The sequence below is a fragment of the Myxine glutinosa genome, chromosome 1 (assembly GCF_964187855.1).
Source record: "Myxine glutinosa chromosome 1, kmMyxGlut1.1, whole genome shotgun sequence".
NCBI classification, from domain to species: Eukaryota; Metazoa; Chordata; class Myxini; order Myxiniformes; family Myxinidae; genus Myxine; species Myxine glutinosa.
In genome coordinates this window covers 149,082,146-149,106,961 of record NC_136261.1, presented here as the reverse complement: position 1 = coordinate 149,106,961, position 24,816 = coordinate 149,082,146, and the positions used below count along the sequence as shown (strand labels likewise).

The 24,816-nt window shown below is 52.4% G+C and overlaps 2 protein-coding genes across 3 annotated transcripts in view; one reads left to right on the top strand and one right to left on the bottom strand.

Annotated features, from left to right (window-relative positions):
* SMPD2 (sphingomyelin phosphodiesterase 2) overlaps positions 1-24,816 on the top strand; it is a 612,478-nt gene that overhangs the window by 377,131 nt on the left and 210,531 nt on the right. The gene's annotated exons all lie outside the window — the stretch shown is intronic.
* Positions 1-24,816, bottom strand: part of LOC137429580 (gamma-parvin) — a 74,145-nt gene that overhangs the window by 15,423 nt on the left and 33,906 nt on the right. The window contains exons 5-9 of the mRNA XM_068119603.2: positions 13,342-13,476; positions 4,440-4,555; positions 4,263-4,315; positions 4,115-4,134; positions 3,934-3,995 (exon numbers count right to left, since the gene is read on the bottom strand). Coding sequence (XP_067975704.1) covers positions 3,934-3,995; positions 4,115-4,134; positions 4,263-4,315; positions 4,440-4,555; positions 13,342-13,476 — 386 coding nt within the window. The remainder of the gene's footprint in view (positions 1-3,933; positions 3,996-4,114; positions 4,135-4,262; positions 4,316-4,439; positions 4,556-13,341; positions 13,477-24,816) is intronic.

Genomic DNA, 24,816 nt, shown 5'->3' with positions numbered 1-24,816 from the left:
GTGGTGCTTTTAATGGTGGGATTCCTCACTAGTGTTTATGTGTGGTGCCATATGGGACAATGGATAAATCACCAGGTCTCACGAACAGGGGAATTAACATAATCCCTACTCGAGTTAGCACAAGGATCATCCTTGTATGATCACAAAGATACACTTATGCGAACAAACCGCCGAAACAAACTTATTACATGTGGGGTTCCCTATCACGATAATCGGAGCATGATACCTACACAGAGCTACCTGAATCTATATATTACTCTACCCCAAAATTAATAACAATATATATATATATTTTTATATATACACACACACAAACATACATGCATATATACACACACATACATACATATATACACACACATACATACATACATCCATACATACACACACATACATACATACATATATACACACACATACATACATCCATACATACATATTGTTATGTCGGTGGGGTATGGGGATATATAGATTTAGGTAGATCTGCATAGGTGGGTGCTCCAATGATCGTGGGTAACAAGAACCATCTCGATGTAAATACGTAGAGGACCTGTCTAGCCCATATGTCGGATTAAGTGTATCTTCATCCCCATTACAAGGAATGGGGCATGTTAAGTAGTTATGGGGATTATGTTAACTACTACTTTATACGTCGTTCCCTCTGTGATCATTCCTTTGTCCCATATGGCAACGCACCATAGACATTAGTTCGGCCCATTAGTTGCACCACACAAACACTACTTAAATCTCCCCTCCGCCACAATAACCATAAAACCCACCGGAAGACAGTTCGGAGCACTGCCGATGCAGTCACAGCCAGCCACATCACCAGCTGGCATAGCAACGCACATCGAGCAAGCCAGGCAATAGCCACGCCGACCTTGCGTGATTGGTCAAGGCAAAAGCAAGAAGCAGCTCGCTGAGTGGTGAAGTAAGAGCAAGGGAAGCGACGAACTGATTGGCCACGGATGGATGGCATGAGAGAGACGTGACACGGCCATTGGTGGGAAATTGAGCCTGTAATGTTGGCCGGTAGGGATTGGCAGAGGAATAGCGATGACGTCAAGAGGGGTTGATAAAAAGAAAAGGAGACCGACATTTTCTCTCTCTCTCATCCCTGTTCATTGAGATAGACGTTGGTGCCTGGACCTCCTTCGTTCTTGCCCTCACAATTCTTCTGCTCCGACCTCCTGCCCTTCATGCCTTCCTTCACCCTCGACCCTCTCTCCTTTCTGACCCGAACGTTGGATGCATCGCTGTGACCGTGCCAAATCCGGGAGGACATTGCACGGCTGTGGAGGCAGGTTGCACGCCCGCTCGCTCGCTTGGCGCAAGAGGCCTGATCGAGGCCTGGTGAACGGGGGCACGTCAGGGCCTTTGTTCCTGTCAACTGGAGCCGCGTCGGGCGACTGCGCTCGGAGCTTGATATCCCTGACGATCCCTGACACTGCAGCCAGACAGAGCTAAGCCGCACCACAGAACACAACGGTTCCTTTCGTAAATTCTCCCTTGTGCTTGTTTTTGAAGTGAGGTGTGTGGGATCCCAACTTAGGACATTTATTTACCGGCGCTTCCATTGTTTCGGGTTCTGTTTAATAAATATTACTTTTGTACATTCTCATTCCGTTTTCGGTGTGAGTTTAAATACTTTGCAGGTTTGAAGACTGCGGGCGGATCACGTCAGGTAAAGCTCCCACTTCTTCTTCTTTTCTTTTCCTCCCGTGCTTGTCGAGTGAAATCCGTATTTGATCGTCGCCTCAAAGTAAGCTTGATCAGTCATCCGTGGGTGCTCTGTCTTAATAGAGCCATCCACACGACAATATTGTCGTGTGACTGCTCTCAGATAACACCGGGAGAGTCATGGAAGGCAATCGAGCGTACTCCGAAGCGTTCAGTTCAAATGCGGATTTTTATACACGGGGGAAAAAAGGGAAGGGAAAACCGAAGGGTCTTGACTGTTGCGATCACCGACCGTTCCTGAACCTGTGAAAAATAAACTAAAAAAAATGGGTTTAAATGTACAAAAAGAAACAGGTTTATTTAAATGGAAGCTGATACCAAGAAAACGTGACGGTAAACTAACTTTCTAAATGAGACGTCCCCCACACCAGACCTGAACACAGGCAAGGGAAGAATAACCTGGAAAATAATGGGGGTGTGTGTGTACTTGTATCCGATCACTGGTGGGAACCAGGCCTCGTTGCGCCCTTTCGTGTTGCAGCACTTGTACACTCGTCCACGCACCACCTCTCCCGTAAACTGCAGCTCTCAAACCCAGACGCCAGATGAACAGGGGAACGAGGACATTATGCCGGCACACAACCGCTTGCAATGTCCGAGGTCCAGGATGTCAACACAGGAGAGTAGAATCGCCAGCGCACAGACGTCCACTGTCACCCAGAACGCGAGCAGGCCAAAAGGATCAGGAGAACAAGAAGGCAGGAGAACAAGAAGGGGCAAGAGCAAAATGGGGAAGAGCCAAGAGGGAGAATCGTCAGCGCCCAACCGTCTCTTTCCACATCCAGCACGAGAAACAGAAGAGGGAGAAAAAGGCCAAAGAGTCCAAAATGCCGGTCAGACGTGGTTTTTATGTCCTGGCTCTGACGTCATCGGCACTTCTCCTCCAATCAGCGCAGGCCAACACCACCGGCCCAGCTCCCCACCAATCAGCGTGCAGTCCGCCTTCTGACGTCGTCGGTCGTACCTTGCCAATCAGCCTGTTGCTTCTTGCTCGTCCTTCTCTTCACCAATCAGCGAGTGCCTTCTTACTCCGCCCTGGCCAATCACGGCTCCTTGGGGCATGTCTTCGGCCTGCTCGACCTTCCTGGTGATGTAGCTGGTTGTCGTCCCATCGGCAGTGCTCAGAAGTGGCTTCCAGTTGGTTTTATTGTTATTTAGTTGCAACTATTGGGCGATTCCTACTAGTGTCTATGGTGCGGTGCCAAAAGAGGTAAAGGATAAATCACCAAGGGTATGACGTACAAGGGATAATAATAATAATAATAATAATACATTTATTTTATATAGCGCTTTTCAAGAAGCCCAAAGACGCTTTGACAGAGTACAAAAAACAAGTGCAAAAAGACAAAAATCAATAGGTAAATAATCAAAGCAAAAGGAAGGAGAAGGAGAAGAGATAGTCAGGGGTTAAATGCTGTGGGTTAAATGTTGAATGCAGTGTTGAACAGGTGGGTCTTGAGTGATGTTTTGAATGTGGTGAGTGAGGAGGAGTCTCTGATGGTGTGAGGTAGTGAGTTCCAGAGGGTGGGAGCAGCGATGGAGAAGGCCCTGTCCCCCCAGGATCTGAATTTGGTCCGGATGGGGGGGGGGGGGGGGGGGTCAGGAGGTTGGTACCAGCAGAGCGGAGGTTGCGGGTGGGAGTGTGTCTGGAGAGGAAGTCAGCCAGGTAGGATGGGGCCAGGTTATGGAGGGCTTTGTAGGTCAAGAGGAGGATTTTGTACTGGATTCTCTGGGGGATGGGGAGCCAGTGAAGCTTGTAAAGGACGGGGGTGATGTGGTCACGGGTCCGGGAATGGGTGAGCAGACGGGCAGCGGAGTTCTGTTGGACTATGGTCATTTAAACCATAATTTATCCTTATTCCCTAAGCTGGTTAACATGCCCTGCCCCCTCGTGACGGGACAGATATACACTTATCTGACATCCGGGCTAAACAGGTACTTATTACATAGTGGTTCCTACATGACAATCGGAGCAGGCTACCTATACAAATCTACCTGGTCTAAAGTCATCACTACCCCACCGACATAACAATATATACACACACATCCATCCATCCATCCATCCATCCATACACACACACACACACACACACACACACACACACACACACACACACACACACACACACACACACACACACACACACCACAACCTTGTGTTCCACTTTGATTGCACGCCACCTGCACACTCACCTCTGTTAAATGTTGTACCTTGTCCGGTGCTCGTTCAAAAAGTAAATCGATTACATCTGTTTCTAGGAGACAAAGTCATCCTGAATGTTAATAATCGCCATTTCAAAAAACAACCACGTGGTATAGGTATCATGACGTCAAAGGGGAGAAAAACATTCGCAATGCGTGCTCCCGAACATACCTGAAGGAAGGTGATCATGTCTGTTGGACAAAAAGGTGTGCGTTAAATGACGCGATTTTATACCTTCATCTATTACAATTACGGTCTTATGATACATACATACATACATATATACATAAGTGCTCGTGAGCTCCCTACAGGTGCTTACTCTTTCGGGGTAAGCTGCTCCCATGTCTCGGTCCGTCGTTCTACCTCGTTTTCCTGTGGAATGCAACACACACAGGAGGTCCCACAGAACACCCCTTTTACACCAGTGTGGGAGGAGCACGATCACGCTCATTGTGACTGCTGTGACTGCTGTGACTACACATGATGTGCTTATTACGCCGATGAGGATCGCTCGGACAGACACCCCGGGCGGCAGATGAATCTCGACCTCGAACCTTTGTACAAGCGCCACCAGCAGGTGCGTTGTGGCCAACTCGTCCCCTTCATGGATCACTGAGGAACAAAGGCAACAACCAACTTCGTGAGCATCACCACACCTTTCGTAGTCTGACAACCACTTAAATGTCTTTTAGTATAACCTACTCGACAATACTGGTATCCAGAGGGACCGGTCCGGAGGGGAGATATATGACATGAGGGATGCAGATTTGACCTGGTGCTCGAAGTACTGCACCTGATAAACATTGCTAGTTGGAGAGGATCTGTGGTCCATCTGTACTGCATCCCCGCTCATGTGGTGCTGGATCCCCGCTCATGTGGTGCTGGATCCCCGCTCATATGGTGCTGGATCCCTGCTCATGTAGTGCTGGATCCCCGCTCATGTTGTGCTGGATCCCCGCTCATGTTGTGCTGGATCCCTGCTCATGCGGTGCTGGATGCCCGCTCATGTGGTGCTGGATCCCCGCTCATGTGGTGCTGGATCCCCGCTCATGTGGTGCTGGATCCCCGCTCATGTGGTGCTGGATCCCCGCTCATGTTGTGCTGGATCCCCACTCATGCGGTGCTGGATGCCCGCTCATGTTGTGCTGGATCCCCACTCGTGGTGCTGGATCCCCACTCATGTGGTGCTGGATCCCCGCTCATGTGGTGCTGGATCCCCGCTCATGTGGTGCTGGATCCCCGCTCATGTGGTGCTGGATCCCCGCTCATGTTGTGCTGGATGCCCGCTCATGTTGTGCTGGATCCCCACTCGTGGTGCTGGATCCCCACTCGTGGTGCTGGATCCCCACTCATGTGGTGCTGGATCCCCGCTCATGTGGTGCTGGATCCCCGCTCATGTGGTGCTGGATCCCCGCTCATGTGGTGCTGGATCCCCGCTCATGTGGTGCTGGATCCCCGCTCATGTGGTGCTGGATCCCCGCTCATGTGGTGCTGGATCCCCGCTCATGTGGGCATCGGAGAGAACGAGGCCTGCGATGTTGTAGCCAAGGGTGCGCTCACATCCGAATGTGTCACCCAAATTCCTTTGGGTCCATCTGAAGTTGTGAATGTGGTCAGGGACATGATCGTCAAAAAATGGCAATCCAAGTGGGACATCACCAGGAAGGGTAGGTTCTGTTAAAGGGTGAATCCAGTCGTGACCCCCCCCCCCTTTTTCGGCTACCCCAGCTGTCCCGCAGAGACCAGGGTGGCTCTTTCCAGGCTTAGACGTGGGCACTGTCGCCTTAATTCGTATCTTCACGTGATAGGGTGTCACCCTTCCGGGACTTGCGACGCCTGCAGGGAACCCGAAGATTTATCCCACTTATTTCTGGTACCAGTATGCCGCCAATACAACGGACCATGTTGCTCCTATTTAAAATCGTTAGCGAGGAGGGGGGGGAGGTCGGTTGGTCTGACCTGCCCGTCATTTTTGGTCATTTAAACCTGAAGCATCCCCGGTTGTGAAAGGCGGTCCAAAACTTTGTGAAAGCGTGTGGGAGACCTACATAGTTTAATGGATATCCCCATAGGCCTCCTTTCCAATATACAGGGTCCGGCTGGGAGGTGTGACGATTTTCAGAAAACTCGTACAAAGTTATTTTTAGTCGAATTTCAATTTTTTTTTTTTAAAGACTACATATATAATGCCATGTAATACACTGTAACAAAGACATTTTAAAAATGTAATTCATGTTTGAAAAATGACATCATCTAAATGGCGGCCGTTCTTGTCCAAGCATTCTTGCAGACACGCGGAAAAGTTCCAGCATTTCTCAGCACCGCAGCATCCCTCAGCAGTTCCAGCATTCTTTCTGCGAACGTAAACTGCCGTACGAAATCATTTTGCTGCAGTTCTTGAACCACCATGATTTTGTACGCGTGATAATGAAGGTCCAAGTGCAAAATTCGACGACGAACTGATCGACGAACTGATCTGTCTGACATCCGTAGAGCGCGAGCGTGCCGTACCGCTGACCGACGAGGGCTGGCCTCCACAGCTTGTCGAACCCTTTCGATGTTTTCCGGGGTCCTAACGGTTCGATCACCTCCCCGAGCTGCTCCCGGCCTCACAGATCCAGTTGTCCTGAAGTTTTTTACCCACTTCAATATTGTGTTTCGAGACGGAACGGCGTCACGTCGACCAACATTGAAGTGAGTACGAAATCTGCGCTGTGTAAGCACCACCGAACTACCCGTTTGAATAAACGTCTCAACAACAAAGACGCGATGTTCAATCGTCCACAGCTCCATGGCTACTGAAATGGCACCTAACAACGATTAACCAACAGCCATCACGCATGCGCTAGACCCCCCCACTTGCATTGTTATACCCAATTCAAACATGAATTACATTTTTAAAATGTCTTTGTTACAGTGTATTAAAAGGCATTATATATGTAGTCTTTAAAAAAAATAAAAATTGAAATTCGACTAAAAATAACTGTGTACAAGTTTTCTGAAAATCGTCACACCACCCAGCCGGACCCTGTATTTTCTTTTCAACACAGTTAATATGTTGAGGCGCGTGGCGTGTATAGATCCTCCTGGCTCTGAAAACGCCGTAAAACTCAAAAGAAGAAGAAGACTGTGGCAGGCGCAAGGGGCAATAATTCCGCGCACCAGTGGGTGGCGCGAGCGTCCAGGCGGGGAACGAAAGCACATGCCCCGCCTTTCGACCGATCGGCCACGCCCGGGGACTAGGCGTGGCCTCGGGACATATATTTGCGGCTCTAAGCTCGAGCCCGCTCAGTGCTGAAGTACGAGCTTTGAATAAAGACTCTTTGTTATACCAACGCGTTGTGGCCAACCTCTCTGGCAATCGAGTCGTGTGTGCGCAGCACCACACTGGTGACCCCGATTGGTTCAGCCGTTGCTGACCACCGAACGCGCCATGGCCACCAACGCCGTCGCAGATAAACTCCCGGAGTTTTGGGAGGCACAAGCTGACGTTTGGTTCGTCCAGGCCGAAGCTCAATTTCAGCTCCGAGGCATAACGGTGGACGAGACCCGGTACTACCACGTGGTCGCCGCCCTCGGGCCCGGCACTGCCACCCGAGTCGTGTCCATCCTTCGGCGCCCGCCGGGCGACCGCAAGTACGAGGCACTCAAACGTCTCCTGCTCGCCACGTTCGGGCTCACGGAGATCGAACGGGCCGACCGCCTCCTGGACCTTCCCGAACTCGGCGACACACGACCATCCGTCCGGATGGATTTTATGCTGTCGCTGCTTGGTGACCAGCCCCCGGATTTCTTATTCCGGGCGCTTTTCCTACGCCAGCTACCCGCACAGGTACGCCTCGCGCTGGCCGGTTCCAAGATAAAGGAACCCCGCGCCCTGGCCGAAGAGGCCGACAAGTTTTTTGCGGCCTGCGACACAAGGTCGGTGTAGGGTGCTGCCGTAGTGGATCCCGGGGCAGAGGCTACAGCACCCCCGGCTTCCCCCGTGGCCGCTGCTGCGCCCCGCCCACTACCGCCGCCGCCAACACCACGGCCGCCGTGGCCACCGCCGCCGCAAACCTGGTGCTACTACCACGCCAGGTTCGGCCGCAAGGCTAAAACGTGTCGCCCGTCGTGCTCTTTTGACAGGTCGGGAAACGACCGGGCCGGCGCTCATTAGCGGCCCTGACCGTCGGCCATTCCAGCAGCCTCCTGTTCATCACGGACACCTTGTCCGGGCGCCGTTTTCTTTGCGACACAGGAGCGCAGGTCAGCGTCATCCCCGCCTCCACGTCCGACAAGCAAACCGCAGGCCGAGGCCCCGCTTTGCTTGCCGCCAACGGTACACCCATCCGCACATTCGGGAAGCATTGCCTCTCACTGCGGTTCGGAGGGCAGCGCTTTCAATGGTCGTTCGTGACCGCCAGCGTGCCAATGGCACTGCTCGGTGCGGACTTCCTATGCGTGAATGGGCTGTTGGTCGACGTGAAGCGCAGACGGCTCGTCCAGGCCGAAACCTTCAGCTCGCTCGCTTGTTCGCTGAGCGGCTCGCTGAGCGGCTCACTGAGCGGCTCACCGAGCGGCTTGCCAAGCGGCTTGCTGGAAGGTTCCCTCTCGGCGAGTTAGTTTGCACGCTTCCGGCAGCGGACGACTTTACCCGCCTCCTCGCCAGTTTCCCGGGCCTCACGCAGCCCACCTTCTCAGCGGTGGCCGTTAAACACGGGGTGGAGCACCATATCCCCACGGTCGGGCCGCCGGTCTATGCCCGGGCACGCCGACTCGAACCCACGAAGCTCGCCGTGGCGAAAGCGGAGTTCGCCACGCTGGAGATCGTACGGCGCTCCAACAGCGCTTGGGCTTCTCCTCTGCACATTGTGCCGAAGCCCGGCGGAGGATGGCGGCCGAGCGGGGACTACCGCCGGCTCAATGATGCCACCACCCCTGACCGCTACCCGGTCCCGCATATCCAGGACTTTTCCGCCAGGTTGGCAAACACGACCGTGTTTTCCAAGGTGGACCTCATCCGGGGCTACCACCAGGTCCCCGTCCAACCGGACGATGTCCCGAAGACGGCCGTCATCACCCCTTTCAGTCTCTTTGAGTTCCTGAGAATGCCTTTCGGGTTGAAGAATGCGGCCCAGGCGTTCCAACGGCTTATGGATAGCATCTTGCGCGACTCACCTTTCCTCTTTGTCTACCTGGACGACATCCTAGTCGCGAGCACGTCCCGGGAGGAGCACCTGCTCCACCTCCGCACACTTTTCGAATGCCTGGGCCAGCATGGCCTAATCATCAACCCCGCCAAGTGCCGTTTCGGCGTCGCCACCATCGACTTCTTGGGGCACCGCATCACCAGGCACGGGGCCGTCCCTTTACCGGCCAAGGTGGAGGCGGTCAGGGATTTCCCGTGGCCCCGCACGATCAAGGGGTTCCAGGAGTTCCTGGGTATGGTAAATTTTTACCACCGCTTCGTGCCCCACGTCGCCCAGCTCCTCCGCCCCTTGCACGAGGCCCTCCGGGGCAAGCCGGGCAAAGGTGACATCGCCTGGTCGGAGCCGATGGCCGCGGCGTTTGTGGGCGGAAAGCTGGCCCTGGCCGACGCCACCATGCTGGCGCACCCGGTGCCCGATGCGCCGATCGCCCTCACCACCGACGCGTCGGACTACGCGGTGGGCGCGGTGCACGAGCAGTGGGTGCGTGGTGCTTGGCAACCGCTGGCGTTTTTTAGCCGGCAGCTTCGCCCGCACAAACGCCGCTATAGCACCTTCGACCGCAAGCTGCTCGGGCTCCACCTGGCGGTCCGACACTTCCGCCATCTGCTGGAGGGCCGCCCGTTCACGGCTTTCGTCGACCACAAGCCCCTTGTGTTCGCGATGGCCAAGGTCGCCGAGCCATGGTCGGCATGGCAGCAGCGTTACCTCTCTGCCATGTCCGAGTACACGACGGACATCCGTCACGTGGTGGGTAAAGACAACCCGGTGGCGGATTGCCTTTCCCGGTCCGTCATGCACGCGTCGACTATACGACTATACGTTCAGCCTCCGGATGGTGGAGGACCAGACCGCCGACCCCGGCGTCCAGGCCTTGTGGACCGCCGTCACGGCCCTCCGCATCACCGAGGTGCCGTTCGACGCAGCGGGCGCGGCCCTCCTGTGCGACGTCTCCCTCGGCCGGCCTCGCCCCATCGTGCCCGCTGGCTGGCGGCGCCCAGTTTTCGACGCCATCCACGGCCTGTCCCACCCGGGCACGAAGGCATCCCAGAAGCTTGTCGCGGCGAAGTTCGTCTGGCATGGCCTCCGGAAGGACGTCCGCGACTGGCCCAGGACGTGCCTCGCGTGCCAGCGTGCAAAGGTCCACCGCCACACCCAGGCCCCGTTGGCCCCGTTTGCGGTGCCCGAGCGTCGGTTCGACCACGTGCACGTCGACTTGGTGGGACCTCTGCCCCCCTCGCGGGGGTTCACCCACCTCCTCACCATGGTGGACCGCACCACACGGTGGCCGGAGGCCGTCCCATTGGCGGCGACGTCTGCAGCTGATGTGGCGCAAGCCTTCATCGCCACTTCAATACCTTGTCTTTCGTTCATTGTTTCCTCCACCACCGAAGGTGGATGGAGGTTATATTTTCACCCCTGTCTGTTTGTTTCTTTGTGAACAAAATATCTCAAAAAGTTGTGGACGGATTCGGACGAAATTTGGCAGAGACATAGTGTATGTGACAAGGACGAAATGATTAGATTTTGGTGAAGATCCAGATTCGGCCTATCTTTGGGATACAAAACAAACTGTTCAGCCTGGCGGAGGTATGTGCCCTACCGAGTGCCGTTCTAGTTTACGATGCATCCAAGGGTAACAACAACACACATTGAAAGACCTGTAGCACTGTGGGCTAGGATCCGGCATGTGCTTTTGTTGGACTATGGTCTTTAGGCCCAAGTACATGCATGTCCTTAACTTTGTGTTTGATTTTTTCTTTTCCTTTTTCCCCTTGAAAGGCTCCTCTCAACAGAACATGGCCACGTGAGCGCCTGAAGTGTTTTTTTTTGTTTTTTTAAATCTAGAGACCAAATTGGATTTTCCTCGTTAAGGTTTTTAATTTTTATCCTTTTTTATTTTTATTGTGGTTGGTTGTTGTTGTTGTTGTTGTTGCTGCATAGCCCCGGACAGTTCTCTCAAACAAGCCTGCAGTACAGAGACAGCCAATCGATCTTGCAGGAGCAATCGATCCCGAGATCCCCCACATCCGGGATGGTGTACCCCACATTCACGATGTCAGGCCAATAACAGAGTTAGAGAGAGAGTTAGAGAGAAAGAGAGAAAGAGAGACAAGAGGAAAAGGGCCAGTCCATGGGGTGAATGGAGAAATTGCCATTCGATCGACATTCTGTCCGTGACCGCGCTGTCCTAACGAATCCAGGAAGCAGGGAAGAATGGGGAAGATTTGGCCTCCGACTTGTGTTGTAGTTGTTATTTGTCACTCTGTCTCCTGGACTGGTTGGCAGAGTCCATCAGCAAGAAGGGGTCTTGTACTTTCCCTCCTGTGTGTTCCCTGCTTCCTCGCTATTAATTTTTTTGTTTCTATTGCCCCTCCCCCCCACAACAACCCCTCCCCCTCCATCACCCCCAACTGGGCAAGGCCCCACAGGACAAAGGGAAAAGGACCCAAACTAACTAAGTATCTGTGAGGTTGGAGACCCTCCCCACATCTGGTAACCCATCCAAGGGAAGTGTAGAGTCTGCTCGGTCTTGGGTCGGGAACAGTCGGGAGAGGTGGTAAGTAGCCCCAGGATGTGGAGGTGGGTGGAGAATCTCCTTTTCCATTGCTCCTCCTTACCCATCCCTTCTCTAGGGACTGCTGAGATAGTGTGGATAAATGAGGCATCGGTGGCAGAAGACCGGGGTCTAATCTCCTCAGATAGCTTGAAATCATCCCGCTTGAAATTATTATGAGCTTTGATGAAATTATCCCGGGGTTATTGACCTCACTGAGGGTGGCTGTGCAATGACATTTGAGGGGATACATGATCTTTGTAGGTACATGATCGTGGTTTACAGGTCTATCACATGTACATGATCTACATGACACTTCACGCCCGTCGCCCTTCCCTACAGGAACGCTTCCGTCGCCCTCTCCCACAGCGATGCACTTGTCACCCTCTCCCACAGCAATGCTTCCCGCTTCCCACCTATAGCCCTCCCCCACAGTTGTGCGCATGTCGCCCTCCCCCACAGTTGTGCGCCTGTCGCCCTCCCCCACAGTTGTGCGCCCATTAACCTCTCCCACACGATGCGCCCGTCATCCTCAACCACAGCGACGCTTCGTGCCCGTTTCCCTCGGGCCATGGCAACACTTCGTGCCCTCTCTCTCCTCTCTCTCGCCCACCTCCTACTCTCTACCCCTCTCTTAATATTCCCATCAGCGAAGTGACGGGTGGTATTTGCTAGTAATCAATAAATATACGGATAATGGCAATGTATATGACACAATAGGTTGCATGGATAATACGAGCCATAATAGCAGTGGGTCATAATGGTAACGTGTTCAGTTAACAAAGGTATTTTTGTTCATAATGAGCGTGCGAGGCGAGACTATACACTCTGCCGAGTGCGGTTCCAGTTTACTTTGTTACCAATCCAATACGCACAGGTACTGTATGTCTTGCACAGGTATAGCAGAACAAAACCTTAAGTTTGTGTTGACAACTAGGTGTTACAATCAAATACTTCAGCAAAAGATACAATTGACGTTGGGATTTTTACAGCATGGCCTGTAGGGAGTGTAGGACAATGCTATCTGGAACAGCATTTGTCTGTCTATCCGTCCATCCATTGTATGTATCTGTATGTATGTCCCTCACAAGCGTCCACCAATTAGAGCTGAGGATCTGGTCACATGACAGGGAGCAGAAGATCCTCCACTCGGCAGAGCCAAGCCTGGCTACGCCATTGTTAGACTCTACCTTTGCAGATACCCCTTTGAGGCATCGGTGGCAGAAGACCGGGGCCTAATCTCCTCAGATAGCTTGAAATTATTAATGATTATGAGCTTTGGTATAAGATACCCCTTTGCAGAAAAAAGCAAGACTGAGAGTCGCCTTAGCAGACTAAGGTCAAGCAGGTTGCACGTAAATCTTGTAACCTCCTGTGCCGTGAACATACTTGCCGGAATCTTTTCCGACAAGTAACACAAACGCTACCGACCAATATACTTGAAAAATCTTCGATTTTGCAAGTAACAAGATAACGAAACCATTGTGCAAGCAAGACAGGTAGCCAAAAAGAAATGAAAAACAAAATAGCAATGAATATTCGGAAGGAAGTAATGTTAAAGCATCAGACAATGTGGGCCTATATCATAAATGGGCCTATATCATAAATGCAAGCACTGAAATGATGATGCTTTTCCAATATTATAGTCTCACACGAAACGCTCCACTTGGTACACTTCGAGCCCAGCAATTGGTCTACGTGCTGCAGAACAACCGCAAGCTTTCGTTGCTGTGTCGTGCTGGAAAAAGTGATACCTCCTGCGCACAACTCCACCGCCCCAAGTTTCTCTGCACACAATGCAATGGACAATAAGGAGACCTGGGGCCATCAGACTGTTATTTACCTATTTAATTTGGGGTCACCTTTGTTTTAGATACAACAGAGCTTGGATATCTTTTAAAATGTTAATGTTCGGCTAATTATATTCCTGTGAAAATACCATTCAAATGCACCACTTGTTAGCAGGATGAGTATTGTGGTGAGCTTGGGTTTCAACACAATACTATAAGTCTAATATACTTTCTTGGGGAACTGATGGCCAAAAAGACCTCTTGAATGTGATGAAATCACAAGAATATGATATACGGCATATGAATATGGCATTGCCCTTGTAATTATTGCTATAGCTAACCTGCTATGTCATTACTGATATCAAACTTTGACAAAGAAGGAAGGCATTTGGCCCATCATGCCTGTGTGCTGACACCATATCAATTCAATCTATCCATTTAGTGAGTTATTCCAGTGCAAAGGGTTTGAGGGTGGGAGGGGCAGGAGTTGGGACAACAGTGGGACAGGAAGAGGTACATCATCAGCATGTTGCCTGTATGTATGCATGTATGTATGTATGTATGTACATACAGTGCCTTCCAAAAGTATTGTCGTGTGACTACCCTTGGTGAACACCTTAGGGTAGCACGGATGACCAAACGAGTTGTTACTCCGAGGCATTCAGTGAAACAAAAATACAGCGGAGTTAACACGCGTGGGGAAGCAAGAGGGAGGGGGAGAAACCGGAGCCTTACCTAAACGGCTTCCACTCAACATCTCCACACCTGAAAAAATAACTCAAACGAAAACGGATTTAAAATGTACAAAAATAACAGGTTTATTTAAATAAATGCCGGTACAAAGAAAATGCGTGATACACTAAATTCCTAAATTGGGACGTCCCCACCACAGACGCGAAAACAGACGAAGGATAAAAATGAACTGAAAATAAATGTGTGTGGTTATTTAGGGACACTTAGCTCCAATCCCTGGTGGGGTCTCATCAGTAATTGTGGAAATCGTCCGGGGCCTTGGCAGGAACCGCACTTTGTTGGTGCGCAGCGTGCAGGCGGGAGGCCAGGCCTCGCTGTGCGTCGCTTCACTCCGGGCCTCATTGCTGCAGCGAGCAAGCAGCGCTCGTCCACCCGTCGTTCTTCTTTGGAAAGCAGTGGCTCTTCCTCCTCACTACCACCAGCAAGACCTCCAAACATGGCCATTCGGATCGCTTCCTTGAGGCCGCGAGCAAAATGCCACCGTTCATATGAGGTCCAGGCGAGAAAAAGCGCAAGAGGGAACCGCGGCCGTTCGCTATGGTCTTCAGAACGACAAGGCACCAGAGCGGGAAAATGCCTGTCAGAGCGTTCTGAACTCCCCACGCGTAAAAAGAAAAGAATGTCGGGGACACAGTCGGGAAAAAGAATCCTCCCCCCCCCCCTTCCCACGCCTCCTCCCCCCAAACCCTCTCCCTCCCACAGATCTCCCAATGTCCCTGCTCCCAAATGTTGTGTTTGTGTGCTTCCCCTTCTCTCCCCATCTTGCCTACCGCTCCCCTTATTATATGTTTCATGTGTCTGTTTGATTTTTTGTGTGATAAATGTTAGCTCTTTCATGAGCCTCGATCCTGTATGCAAAAACAAACAAACAAAAAAAGGCTTTTGTTCCTTGGGCTCTGACGTCATCTCAACACATCTCCGTCCCGACCCTATCAGTGAGTTCCATCTTACCCGTCCTTTCTGTCAATCAAGCCCGCCAAATCACGGCTCCTAAGGGGATTTGTCCCGTGTGCTTCCAAAGTCAGGGTTATTAGCACTAGTGCTTCATGCATGATTTCCGGTGGCTTTTTAATTCCTGAGCTTAATGGAGATTTTGGCTAGTGTCTATGGTGTGGTGCCAAAAGGGACATGGGAATAAAGTACAGAGGTAACAACATACAAGGGATAAATTACCCATAATCCCTGAGCTAATTAACATACCCCACTCCTCATAATGGGGACAAAGGTACAGTTACACGACACACGGTCTACCGGATCCATACTTATAGTACATCGAGGTGGTTCTTCTTCTTCACGACAGTTGGAGCACACTAATCTATACACTCTACCTGGTCTATGGTATCGCTACCCCCCTACAAACGTAACAGTATTCACACCCCTTGACCTTTTTCACATTTTCTTGTGTTACAGCCAGAATTAAAAATGGATTAAATTGAGATTTTTTTGACACAGATCCACACATAAATACACAGATCTACAAAATGTCAAAATGTAATTTCTTTTTTTAGAAATATTTACAAAGTAATAAAAAATGAAAAGCTGAAATGTCGAGTCAATAAGTATTCAACCCCTTTGCTATTATATTCCAAATTGAGCTCAGGTGCATCCAATTCCCTTTGATCATCCTTGAGACATCTCTACATCTTGAATGGAGTCCACCTGTGGCCAATTCAATTGCTTGGACATGACTTAGAAGGAAACACACCTTTCGATATAAGGTCCCACAGTTGACAGTGCATGCCGACATGTATATATATATATATACACAGTCACGTGAAAAAGTAAGTACACCCCATGTAAAGTTTTGACTTTTACAACATATTTCAACATACAGCTATTTGATCTTCATTTCAACAATATTGATAGATAAAAGTGACATAATATAACAAATATCATGAAACATTTACATTTTGTAGTCCATTGTATAATTTAAATAAACATTAATGCAAATTTCGCATGTGGAAAAAGTAAGTACACCCCGACATTTATCACAACTTCAAATACCTAAAATTAGAATCAGGTGCACCAGCTCAGGTGCAAATGATTAGAACATCGTTGGAGAGGATCTTGGAGGAACCTGTCTTATTTAAACCTCAGACATTTAGTTTGGTTTGCTCTTTGTTGTTGAAGTGTGCGGCGTCACGATGCCTAGATCAAAAGAGCTCCCTGAGGCCTTCAGAAAGAAGGTTTTAGATGCCTACGAGTCTGGGAAGGGATTTAAAAAGATCTCCAAACAATTTGAAATCAAACATTCGACTGTCCGGAAGATCATCTACAAATTGAGAAGATTCCAAACAACTGCCAGCTTGTTCAGGCCAGGCCTTCCCACCAAGTCCAGCCCGAGAGCAGACTGCAAGATGCTGAAAGAAGTCTCTAAGAACCACAGAACGTCATCACGGGACCTACAGGTAGCTCTTGCCACTGTTGATGTCAAAGTGCACGAGTCTACCATGAGAAAGAGGCTGCACAAATTTGATCTACATGGGAGGTGTGCCAGGAGGAAACCTTTGCTGTCCAGAAAGAACATCAGGGCAAGACTAAAGTTTGCCAATGAACACCTAGGCAAAGACCAGATCTTCTGGAACAATGTGCTCTGGACAGATGAGTCAAAGGTAGAGCTATTTGGCCACAGTACTAGAAGACATGTTTGGCGAAAACTAAAGACAGCATTTGACCACAAGAACCTGATACCAAATGTAAAGCATGGTGGTGGAAATACAGTCACGTGAAAAAGTAAGTAATGTAATGTTTTGACTTTTTCAACATATTTCAACACACAGCAATTTGATCTTCATTTCAACAATATTGATAGATAAAGCCAGTCGCCGACTGGGCATCCTCGGTCGTGTGAAGTCCTTCCTTGGCACACCTGAGTTCCTCAATACATACAAGGCTTTCATCCACAGCTCAATGGAATACTTCTCTCCCCTCTGGTCTGGTGCTCCTGCCTCACACCTAGCTCGTCTTCACGCTGTTGAAACCAAAGCGTTCAGAATCATTGGAATCTCCCGCGATGAAGCTCCTTGGTGTCCTTGTGATTTATACTTCTCCCACCCCCCCCCCCCCCTTTCCCACGCCTCCTCCCCCTAAGCCCTCTCCCTCCCACACATCTCCCGATGTCCCTGCTCTCAAATGTTGTGTTTGTGTGCTTCCCCTTCTCTCCCCATCTTGTCTACCGCTCCCTCTTTTTATATATTTTGTTTGTCTGTTTGATTTGTTTGTGTGATAAATGTTAGCTTTTTCACGAGCCTCGATTCTGTATACAAAAAAGAAAAGAAAAAAAAAGGTGATATAATATAACAAATATCATGAAACATTTACATTTTGTAGTCCATTGTATAATTTAAATAAACATAAATGCAAATTTCGCAAGTGGAAAAAGTAAGTACACCCTTGGCTCTCATAGGTGGTATTGCCCCCTTTGGCAGAAACAACCTCAAGTAGGCATTTCTTATAACTGTCTACCAGTCTCTGACATCAAAGAGCAAACCAAATTAAATGTCTGAGGTTTAAATAAGACAGGTTTTAAGACATCCAAGACATCCAAATAAGACATCCAAGATCCTCTCTAACGATGTTCTAATCATTTGCACCTGAGCTGGTGCACCTGATTCTAATTTTAGGTATTTGAAGTAGTGATAAATGTAGGAGTGTACTTACTTTTTTTCATGCGAAATTTGCATTTATGTTTATTTAAATTATACAATGGACTACAAAATGTAAATGTTTCATGATATTTGTTATATTATATCACCTTTATCTATCAATATTGTGGAAATGAAGATCAAATAGCTGTATGTTGAAATATGTTGAAAAAGTCAAAACTTTACATGGGGTGTACTTACTTTTTTACATGACTGTATATATATAAAAGAAAGTTTTTGTTTGTTTGTTTGTTTGTCTGCACACGCTAATCTCCTGAACGGTGAAACATAGGAGGAAACCTCTAAAACAAAAAATGTCGGGTCGGGCCCCAGGAAGGTTATAGGCTAGGTGGTGAGGCCTGTCGAGGCCCACCTCGGCCGGGCTGGGCCCATTTCGCAATTAAAAGCTGAGCTGAATTATCGAAGTCAATCTCCTACGGCTGCGAGGTAAAAGCTGAATTACAGTAGTAAATTCATTCAAAAAGAACCCGTGCAACGCCGGGTGCTTTCGGCTAGTATATATATCTAAAAGAAAGTTTTTGTTTGTTTGTTTGTTTGTTTGTTTGTCTGCATGCGCTAATCTCCTGAACGGTGAAAGATTGGAGGAAACCTCTAAAACAAAAAATGTCGGGTTGGGCCCCGGGAAAGTTATACACTAGGTGGCGAGGCCGGTCGAGGCCGCCTCGGCCGGGCTGGGCCCATTTTGCAATAAATCTTCTTCTTCTTTCAAAATTCTCTTGAAGTACAACTTATGCACTTCATAGGAATATCTGACTGATTGCAACACATGCTTTCAAAATTCTCTCTCGCGGGGCCCGACAGAAGAAAGAACAAGGAATCGTTGAGCAAGAACTGATACTGGGCTCGTGTCAGAGCTATGTACAGAAGATTAAATTAATTCAAAAAGAACCCGGGCAACGCCGGGTGCTTTCAGCTAGTAGATATATATATATATATATAATTATATATATATATATATATATATATATATATGTATATATATATATATATATAATGTATATATATATATATATATGTATATATATATTGTAGCGGTTACCGCTGGATGCACACAATCGCCTTGCACCGGCCAGAACACGGCCAGACGCGCCTCTCCCGGGCATGCCCGGACTCACTGTTCCCGGGCACGCCCGAACCTCCCGGGCACGCCCGGTCTCGTCTTTCACGGGCATGCCCGCTCTCGCCTTTCCAGGGCTCGCCCAGAGCGTCCGGGCATGCCCGCTATCGCCTTTTCAGGGCTCGCACAGAGCGTCCGGGCATGCCCGCTATCGCCTTTCCAGGGCTCGCCCAGAGCGTCCGGGCATGCCCGCTATCGCCTTTCCAGGGCTCGTCCAGAGCGCCCGGGCACGCCCAGCCTTGACTTGCCAGGCCGCAGCCAAACACGCCCGGGCAGGTCCAGACTCGCCTTTCCAAGGCTCGCCCTTGACACCCGGGCATGCCCGGTATAGCTTTTGCCGGGCAAACTTACCGACATAAATGTGTATATATATTGCTCCCTGAAAAACGGGCTTGTCAGAATACCTGAGCTGTTTTGTTTCAATAAAGCAACTCGGACGAATTCCGTCTTTGGTTGCGTCAATTCTTTCGACTCGCGTTGGAGCGCAGTTCCTTCATTGGTGACCTACCGACATGGATACGGCAGTGACGCTTAAACTGCCTACCTTCTGGGAGGCTCACGCGGCTGTTTGGTTCGCTCAGGCGGACTCTCAGTTCGCCCTGCGAGGCATCACCGCGGACGACACCCGCTTCCACCATGTTGTGGCGGCGCTCGGTTCTGCCACTGCGGCCCGTGCCTTGAGCCTCCTCGAGCACCCGCCGGCTGCTGACAAATACGACGCGCTGAAGACACTCCTCCTTGACGCTTTCGCCCTCTCACCGGCAGCACGCGCACGGCGCCTGCTCGCTCTGCCCGAGCTCGGCGACATGCGCCCGTCCGAGCGCATGGACTATATGCTCTCGTTGCTCGGTGAGCACTCTCCGGATTTTCTGTTCCGCGAGCTGTTCCTTCGCCAGCTGCCTCACCCGGTACGCCTCGCCCTGGCTGGCACGTTGATCACGGATTCCCGCGCCCTCGCCAGGGAAGCCGATAAGATCTCCTCGGCGGGCCAGCACATCGGCGCGGTTACCTGGAGCCCGCCGCCGTCCGAGGCGACGCCCACGACACCCGAGCGCCCTGCGCGGTTGGAGGCCGAACTGCCGGTGCAACTGGCGGCCGCCACGCCGCACCGCCCGCTTCCGACACGACGGCCGGGGCCTCCACCTGACCGGGCGTGGTGTTATTACCATGCCAGGTTCGGACACAAGGCTCCGACGTGCCGGCCCCCGTGCACTTTCGGCAGGTCGGGAAACGGCTGGGCCGGCGTTCATTCCCAGCCATGAGCGCCGGCCACTCGGGCAACTTGCTGTTTATTCGGGACAAAGCGTCTGGGCGGCGTTTCCTGTGTGACACCGGCGCCCAACTGAGCGTCATACCCGCCTCCGAGCAGGACAGGCGGGACGCTGTTTGCGGCCCCTCTTTGGTCGCTGCTAATGGCTCGGCCATACGCACTTTCGGCCCACGCGTCGTCACCCTCTGCTTCGGCAGCCAGCGTTTTCAATGGACTTTTGTGACCGCCTGCATCCCCATGGCTTTGCTGGGCGCCGACTTCCTCTGCGGACACGGGCTGCTGGTCGACGTCAAACGTCGTCGCCTTGTCAACGCCGAGACCTTCAGCTCCCTGGCGTGCATGATGAGCAGCTCCGCGCCGACCGAACTGGCGTGCGCCCTCCCGGCAGCGAACGAGTTCGCTCGCCTGCTCGCGGAATTCCCGGCCCTCACGCGGCCGACGTTTTCGGCCGTCGTGGTGCGGCACGGGATCGAGCACCACATACCCACTACGGGCCCGCCGGTCTACGCCAGGGCCCGCCGCCTCGACCCGGCCAAGCTCGCCGTGGCGAAGGCCGAGTTCGACGCGTTGGAGCACCTCGGCATTGTGCGGCGCTCCGATAGCGCGTGGGCCTCGCCACTGCACATCGTGCCAAAGCCGGGGGGTGGATGGCGCCCGTGTGGCGACTACCGCCGTCTCAACGACGCTACCACCCCCGACAGGTACCCGATCCCGCATATTCAGGACTTTTCTGCCCGTTTGGCGGGACGGGTCATCTTTTCGAAAATTGACCTGATACGGGGCTACCACCAGGTACCTGTCCGGGCGGCCGACATCCCGAAGACGGCCGTCATCACGCCGTTCGGCCTGTTCGAATTTTTGTGGATGCCGTTTGGCCTCAAGAACGCGGCCCAGGCGTTCCAGCGCTTGATGGACGGCGTGCTGCGCGACCTGCCGTTTCTTTTCGTCTATCTGGACGATATCCTCGTCGCCAGCACGTCCCACGCCGAGCACCTCCTCCACCTCCGAACACTGTTCGGTTCGCCTCAGCGAGCACGGCTTAATTGTCAACCCGGTCAAATGCCACTTCGGCGCGACGACCGTTGAATTTTTGGGCCACCGCATCACCAAGACCGGGGCCGTGCCGCTGCCGACCAAGGTCGAGGCCATCACCACGTTTCCGCGTCCCCGTTCCATCAAGGCCCTCCACGAGTTCCTCGGCATGGTGAATTTTTATCACCGATTCGTGCCCCGCGCTGCTCAGCTCATGCGGCCCCTTTACGAGGCCCTCCGGGGCAAGCCGGCCAAGCATGACATTGTTTGGTCCGCGGCCATGGACGCGGCCTTCGCCAGCGCCAAACGGGCCCTCACCGACGCAACGCTGCTGGCTCACCCGGTGCTCAACGCGCCCATCGCCCTCACTACGGACGCCTCCAACTACCCGGTGGGCGCCGTCCATGAGCAATGGGTGGACGGGGTTTGGCAGCCACTCGCTTTTTTCAGCCGGCAACTCTGGCCGAACGAGTTAAACTACAGCACGTTCGACCGCGAGCTGCTCGGGCTATTCCTGGCCGTTCGCCATTTCCGACACCTCCTGGAGGGCCGCCCGTTCACGGCTTTCGTCGACCACAAGCCGTTGGTCTACGCAATGGCTAAGGTCACGGAGCCGTGGTCGGCCCGCCAGCAGTGCCACCTCTCCACCGTGTCGGAATTCACCACGGACATCCGGCACGTTGCCGGCAAAGACAGCGCCGTGGCCGACTGTCTTTCTCGGGCCAGCGCGAACGCGGTCCACCTCGGCGTGGACTTCGCGCTCATGGCGGCTGACCAGACCACCGACGCCTCGGTGCAGGCACTCCGTGCGGCGGACACGGGCCTCCGCCTGGCCGACATTCCCTTCGCGGGCACCGTCCTGCTCTGCGACGTCTCCCAGGGCCAGCCTCGCCCCATCGTGCCCGTTTCCTGGCAGCGCCGCATCTTCGCCTCCATCCACGGCCTTTCTCACCCGGGCCGGAAAGCTTCTCAGAAGCTGGTGTCGGCGCGTTTCGTCTGGCACGGCCTTCGACGAAACATCCGCGACAGGGCCAACGCCTGCACGGCCTGCCAGCGGGTCAAGGTCCACCGCCACACCCAGGCCCCGCTGGCACCCTTCGCCGTGCCTGAACGGCGTTTCGACCACGTCCACGTGGACCTGGTGGGTCCCCTGCCCCCCTCGTGGGGGTTCACCCACCTGCTCACCATGGTGGACAGGACCACCAGGTGGCCGGAGGCCGTGCCCCTCGCCTCCACCACCACCGCCGACGTGGTGCAGGCGTTCATCGCCACCTGGGTCGCGTGCTTCGGCGCACCAGCGGACATCTCGTCTGACCGCGGCCCACAGTTCACGTCTGAGCTTTGGGGCACGGTCGCCCGTTCGTTGGGGGTCACGCTGCACCGCACCACGGCCTACCACCCCCAAGCCAACGCGTTGTGCGAGCGGTTTCACCGCTCCATGAAGGCCGCACTCATGGCCGGCCTTCAGGACGACGGTTGGGCCGACCGGCTGCCGTGGGTCCTTTTGGGCCTTCGCACGGCCCCCAAGGAAGACCTCCAGGCGTCCGCCGCCGAGCTCGTCTACGGCCAGCCGCTCCGCGTCCCGGGCGAATTCGTGCCCGACGCTACCAGTCCCTGGTCCGCCGCTCGCCAGCGCTCGGACCTCCAGGAGGCCGCCCGACGATTTGCCCCCGTGCCGACGTCCCGCCACGGTGGCCCCCAGTCCTACATCCCCCCGGCGCTTTGCACAGCGGAGTACGTCTTTGTGCGTCATGACGCGCACCGGGGGCCACTCCGGCCGCCGTACGACGGGCCCTTCCGGGTCCTGCGACGGGGCGACAAGTCTTTCATCGTCGACTTCGGCGGCCGGCCGGACCGGATTTCTGTGGACCGCCTCAAACCGGCGCACATGGACGTCGACCGACCACCACGGTTGGCCCTTCCTCCGCGGCGAGGCCGCCCCCCGTCCACAGTTCCCCCCGCTCGACCACCCACTACCACGTCGGACCCCTCCCCACGACCCTCCAGGGGTCGCTTCAGCCGGGTCATCCGGACTCCCCTTAAATTGACCCTGCCGGTGCAGGTCGATTCTGGAGGGGCGTGTGTAGCGGTTACCGCTGGATGCACACAATCACCTTGCACCGGCCAGAACACGGCCAGACGCGCCTCTCCCGGGCATGCCCGGACTCACTGTTCCCGGGCATGCCCGAACCTCCCGGGCACGCCCGGTCTCGTCTTTCCCGGGCATGCCTGCTCTCGCCTTTCCAGGGCTCGCCCAGAGCATCCGGGCATGCCCGCTATCGTCTTTTCAGGGCTCGCCCAGAGCGTCCGGGCATGCCCGCTATCGCCTTTCCAGGGCTCGCCCAGAGCGTCCGGGCATGCCCGCTATCGCCTTTCCAGGGCTCGTCCAGAGCGCCCGGGCACGCCCAGCCTCGACTTGCCAGGCCGCAGCCAAACACGCCCGGGCAGGTCCAGACTCGCCTTTCCAAGGCTCGCCCTTGACACCCGGGCATGCCCGGTATAGCTTTTGCCGGGCAAACTTCCCGACATAAATGTGTATATATATTGCTGCCTGAAAAACGGGCTTGTCAGAATACCTGAGCTGTTTTGTTTCAATAAAGCAACTCGGACGAATTCCGTCTTTGGTCGCGTCAATTCTTTCGACTCGCGTTGGAGCGCAGTTCCTTCAATATATATATATATATAAGTATATACTATATATATATATATATATATATATATATATATATATATATATATATATATATATATATATATATATATACAGTATATGTGTATATATATATATATATATATATATATATATATGTATATATATATATATATATATATGTATATATATATATATATATATGTATATATATATATATATATATATATTGTTGCGGATATGGGATTTGCATCCATCCATATCCGCTTGTAAATATTCCCCTATTTCCTCAATACTTCCCAACTCTCCCCAATCCCCCATTCCCTAGTCCCATTTTCTGTAAACAACACTCTGTAGACCCGACCTCCCCCTATTTCCCCCATTAAATGTCGCATCCAGGTCCACCGCATCTCAGGTAGACAACTATAGGACATCTTGCTAGTTATTCTTAGTCTATGTCAGTAAAGGATTCGTTTCCATTAATTCTGACCCTTCGTTGCACCAGAATGTGATTGTATGGCACCATTAGGAAGTTTAGGACCTCCCAATACCTCCCCGCAGCTCTTCCTCACAGTTCTCTTCAACAACAACAACAACAACAACAACGAGCGCAGGGAGTGCGCGTCCTCACTCCGGCTGGGTAGGAGTGGTGGGAGGACACCAGGCCTTCCCAACGAGCCGCCATCGGGCATGTGCTCGACGGGGTTACCACGTGGACCTGGTGGGTCCCCTGCCCCCCTCGTGGGGGTTCACCCACCTGCTCACCCACCTCACATAAGCCACTGATATATATATATCAGCACCCCTCCCTATGTATCCTCCGTGTAATGTAAATCTCCCCGAGTGTTAA